Source organism: Artemia franciscana, unplaced genomic scaffold, assembly GCF_032884065.1.
Source record: "Artemia franciscana unplaced genomic scaffold, ASM3288406v1 Scaffold_2848, whole genome shotgun sequence".
Taxonomy (NCBI): domain Eukaryota; kingdom Metazoa; phylum Arthropoda; class Branchiopoda; order Anostraca; family Artemiidae; genus Artemia; species Artemia franciscana.
In genome coordinates this window covers 19,498-25,069 of record NW_027063601.1, presented here as the reverse complement: position 1 = coordinate 25,069, position 5,572 = coordinate 19,498, and the positions used below count along the sequence as shown (strand labels likewise).

General features: G+C 36.8%; 1 protein-coding gene and 1 pseudogene across 1 annotated transcript; both read left to right on the top strand.

Moving 5' to 3' along the window:
* The first annotated feature begins 3,215 nt into the window (after positions 1-3,215).
* LOC136043040 (histone H2A-like) lies at positions 3,216-3,596 on the top strand. Its single transcript, XM_065727946.1, has one exon. The coding sequence runs from the start codon at positions 3,216-3,218 to the stop codon at positions 3,594-3,596; it is 381 nt and encodes a 126-aa protein (XP_065584018.1).
* A 663-nt stretch (positions 3,597-4,259) lies between these two features.
* Positions 4,260-4,378, top strand: LOC136043041 (5S ribosomal RNA; annotated as a pseudogene).
* The last annotated feature ends 1,194 nt before the right edge of the window (positions 4,379-5,572 follow it).

Genomic DNA, 5,572 nt, shown 5'->3' with positions numbered 1-5,572 from the left:
CTATAAGGTCCAGCGGCAATTTAGTAAGAGTAGGAACACATTTTCCTCCGTTCCTACTATCTTCATTCCAACATGATAGAATAGGCTTGTGCAGTTGAATAGCAACAACTATTTCCTTGAATAATCCCATGATGAGAATAAACAACTTTATTCAAATATGACAGATATACGTTTTACACCATCACGGCGGGCCAGTCTTCTAATTGCTGGCTTTGTGATACCCTGGATATTGTCACGAAGAACTTTGCGATGACGTTTTGCGCCTTCTTTTCCAGGCCCCTTTCCTCCTTTTCCTCTTCCTGTCATATTTAATACGATACCGTAGCAATCAGCTTTAAAGTTTTTGACAAACTAACAAGTTTTCTTGAAAGCTCGTTTAATTTATACTACTGAAGGCTTTCCCCACAAATTGTTACTCTATCGCGCGGCTGTCGCTCCATATAAATTTAGACACTAGATATCTGCTCCTTTGTTCATTCTTTTCAAGAGAGGCAATCTATCAACATGGCTAGGACAAAACAAACTGCGAGAAAATCAACTGGTGGAAAGGCACCCATGGCTGCCAAATTGACAAATTTTGTGTCAAAATGACACAATTTGATGTTGCGTGACACATTCAGACGAAATGATGACACAATCGACGAAAATGACACATTTTTCAATAAAAAATGACCCAATCGACAAAAATGACACATTTTTCAAAAAAAGATGACACATTTTTCAAAAAAATTACACATTTTTGTCATCCTAGTCTTGATTTTTAAATGGTAATAAAAAAAAAGTAAAATTTCAATTTTCTACCTCCAGAAAAGCTACAAATTAATGGAAGGGAATAGCGCTGCCTAACGGTGGCAATAGTACACAAACAGTGCAGAATACAGGACAGATACCATCACCGTATTTAAAACTTAAACTATGCGAAAAAAACAGCCATAGGCGGAAATTTCAAATCAAAATGCACGCTGAATATCTGAACTTAATTGGCTTCTTGATTGAGTATTTGATGTAGCCAACTGGTACGTACTTAATAGTAAAAATTAAACAGCATGCAGATTACAAAAGCTGTGTGCATAAGCAGCAACTCCCATTTTTAGGAGTATAGGAGGGGTATCCAACCTTAGACAAGATTACAAATTTCCAGAGATTTCTTTCCTTCAGAATAATCCATCTGGCCTAAAAACGCACCAAAAAATATGACAGAAATACTAGATTGAAGCTGGTTGAATGGCTTACATATTGAGTAAATAAAAAGCTTAGCCAATAAAGCCGATTACGTATAGAGCTGATTACGATTACGACGTCATACGAAAAGTCTATTTTCAATTTGCTGTCGGAATTGATTGTCCCTAAAACTTTTATAAATGGAAACTTGCCTCGTTGGCCGCCCAGACACAAATTCATAGTGTGTAACATTAATTTAATCGAATGTTTCTATTTCTTTCATGACGTCACAAAAAGGTCAAGATCCCAAGATAATAGGATAAGGTTAAGTTTACTCCTTTTTGAACTGATTTGGAAAAGATTATATATTCAAAACTCTAAATAAATATTTGACAATTAAATATGATACCGCCTGTAACAAAAAAATATGACACATTTTGTGACACATTATGGAATCTGAGATGACACAAAAAGCACATTTTCGGAAAAAATATGACACACTCTCTAAATAAATTTTGGCAGCCCTGAAGGCACCTAGGAAGCAGCTTGCGACCAAGGCTGCACGTAAGTCGGCTCCTGCTACTGGTGGGGTAAAAAAACCACACAGATACAGGTCCGGAACCGTAGCCCTGAGAGAGATTCTTCGTTATCAAAAGAGTACCGAACTCTTAATAAGGAAATTGCCCTTCCAGAGACTTGTGCGAGAGATTGCCCAGGATTTCAAAACTGACTTGAGGTTCCAGAGTTCGGCTGTGATGGCCCTACAAGAAGCCAGCGAGGCGTATCTAGTTGGACTTTTTGAGGATACCAGCTTGTGTGCCATTCACGCCAAGAGGGTGACCATCATGCCAAAAGATATTCAACTTGCCCGTCGTATCCATGGCGAGAGAGCTTAAGTACCCTAATTTCTATGCAATGGCATCTTAACCAACGGCCCTTTTAAGGGCCACTAGATGGTTTAAACAAACACGCAAAATAGCGTTAAACAGCCTAGTGTTCCGTGACAAAAAAAGGTATGAGTCAAGGGCCTGTTGATCCGAAACATCTAATGAAAAGGAAACACGTCAAAATGCCAATTTAGGCCAGCCTAATAAATCCAAAAATACCCAAAAAATGAATAGCTCCCAATGGGACCCAACAAGCCTATGAAAATGCTTTTGATGGAATGTCATGAAAAACCCGGAGGCCCCGCTTTCTAATTCTCTTTGACTATTACGTCGATAATATATTACTTTGTATACAACAAGCAAATTGAGCGTTGCCTTTGAAACAGGGGACTTTTGTTTGTTTTTTTTTTCGTATTAGGGTTTAGTATGGGTTCTTGTTTACCTGAAATTTCGCAAATCCAAGCCAGGAACAGTAAAAGCAATTTGAGAGCAGAGCATTTAGAATAAGGTGGTAGCCCTTAAAAGGGCTGTTTGGGAGGGCCCGGCTGATTGGGCGCTAATAGACAGGGAAAACCCCTCTTATTTGGAGCTTGTGTATTTTGTTACAGCTTTAGTGCCTTCACTAACAGCATGCTTGGCAAGTTCTCCGGGTAGGAGCAGCCTCACAGCAGTTTGAACCTCTCTGCTAGTGATGGTGGACCTCTTGTTGTAGTGAGCTAAACGAGAGGCTTCCGCAGCAATCCTTTCAAAGATATCGTTGACAAAGCTATTCATGATGCTCATTGCCTTGCTAGAAACACCAGTGTCGGGATGCACTTGCTTGAGAACTTTGTAAATATAAATGGCGTAGCTTTCCTTCCTCTCTCGTTTCCTTTTCTTATCAGTTTTACTAATGTTTTTCTGCGCCTAACCAGCTTTCTTTGCTGCCTTTCCTGAAGTTTTTGGAGCCATTGTTAATAGATTCTTTAACAGAATCCAATAATCAACTGAATAGCTTTTCCAAAACTCGACCCGTTTATATACTAACTACAGTTCGCGCGCAATTCTTTTCTCAGAGGAACTCAGTTCGCTGGCTGGAGTATAAATTGTTTGCGCATTCAAAAACAGACATCATTTTCAATTTGTTCGTGATTAAAGAATCTAAAGGAATTTCGTAACCTAGAAACCATGACAGGAAGAGGAAAGGGTGGAAAAGTGAAGGGAACGGCAAAGTCCCGTTCAAATAGGGCAGGTCTCCAATTCCCAGTGGGAAGGATCCACCGTCTTCTGAGAAAGGGCAACTATGCGGAGCGAGTTGGTGCAGGCGCACCCGTTTACCTTGCAGCGGTGATGGAGTATTTGGCTGCCGAGGTCCTTGAGCTTGCTGGTAATGCTGCACGAGATAACAAAAAAACTCGTATCATTCCTCGTCACCTTCAGCTTGCCATTAGAAACGATGAAGAACTCAACAAGCTTCTGTCGGGGGTCACCATTGCCCAAGGAGGCGTTTTGCCCAATATTCAAGCAGTCCTTCTACCAAAGAAGACTGAAAAACCGGCAAAGGCTTAAATGAATCTAATTTTTAGCTCCAGGCCCAACCCCCAAATTAACCAACAGCCCTTTTAAGGGCTACAAATTAATTGAATTGCTCTATAGCATGTGACCATCTGGAAAGGACAAAGCTATGAAATTTAGGATACTGAATGTGAAAAGGAAAACTTTCGCATTTGCCTACCTAGTAACAACGCGTAAGAATTGACTGGAGGCGGGGGAAACATTTTCCTTGAAAATCGTTAAATTATACCCTAACAAAAAATGAATAAATATTTCAAGCTTGCCCTTTTGTTACAAGCAATAAAGTCTGCTTTTACATTGATCTCGTTACAAAGCATAGGACTTGAGAGGAAGCTCATTTTCACCTAAGAAACCAATAGATTATACGCAAAAATTGAGGAACTGTTTTTAAAAATAAACCAAGAGCCTCTAATTCGACTAATCTAAACTAGCTTAGGAAGCCATAGGGTAGTCATCAAAGGTAGAAACATCTGTGGGGGACTTGTCGTTTTTGTTTCAGAAGGAAAAAAGTTTAAAAAAAAATAAACAATGGATAAACATATTTTGATTCTTTCTAAATATTTGTCTACTAAAAACCTTGCTTTATGACTCTAAAATTAGGCATTTTGTTTCTTTTCAGTTTGTGGATCAACATTCATTTTGTTACAAAATCTTTCAGCCAACGGCCATACCACGTAGAAAGTACCTAGTCTCGTCAGATCCTGGAAGTCACACAACGTCGGGCCCGGTCAGTACTTGGATGGGTGACCATCTGGGAACACCGGGTGCTGTTGGCATCTTTTTTTTCTTTTTACGTTTTTACTATGATTTCTTTTTATTCAAAATAAAATAATATTCTTTAACAAACTCGTTTCCTTATTCTAACAACAACAAAAAATTAAATAAGCTTTAAATTAGAATGTTGAAATTAACCTATTGAAAGAAAATCAAGACAGTTTTGTTAATTATCAAAATGTTGCCAACAAAAAAAAACAAGATGCTAAAAACTACAATTTTTTTACTGCCTTGAGCTTGCAAAGAATGGTCTATATTCAATGTGGAAAATTATTAATCGAATTTTGAGACCAAAAGTAAAGGTATTAAAATCTCTAATGAGATATAGTTAAGGAAATAATAGGAAATGATCAATCTATAACTGATGAATTTTTGTAAATTCTTTTTTTTTTACCAAGATTGGTCAAAATATGTCGTCACAGTTTGGTAATGGCATTGATATAGAAGAAGAAAGTCAATTTTTTTTCCAAATTTTGATAATAACTTTAGAATTTTTACTTCCAAACTGGTTCCTGCAGATTTTTTGAAGAAGAATGTGAATTATTTGAGACCATTGGAGGTTCATGGAATGATCACATGCAAAAACGGGTTCTGAGACAATTTTTTCCAGTGATATTCCATAATTTGAATTTTTGAAACAGAATTGTTGATAAAGGTATGAAGAAAACCCATATTATACCTTTGTATATGAACAGAAATAAGGACAAGATAAATAACTACCGCCCTATTTCAGTTTTACCAGTTATTTCAAAGATTTTATAAAAATTATACATGATAAAATTAGCAAATTTGCAGATTTAAAAGGAATCACACCACCAAACAGATATAGATTTCAGAAAGGGCACTTGACAGATCTTGCTATTACCCATTTTACTTGTAAAGTGAAAGAAACTCTAGAAAAGAATTTTTGCCTAAAAGATTGTTTGCAATATCATTTGCAGACGAAAGGGTTTCATTATTCAGGGCTAGATCTATTGAAAACATTTTTAAAAACATGAAAAACACACTGAATAATCTAATACAATATATGAGAAATACTATTTACTGATTAATATCAAAATAACTACAAGATTTTCTCAACCATTAAAAAGGTAAATACTGAACAAAGTTTCACAGTTGATGGATGTTTGATAGATAGAGTTTCAAAATTTTAATACTTAGGTATAACCATTAATGAATTATTGTCATGTATCTTC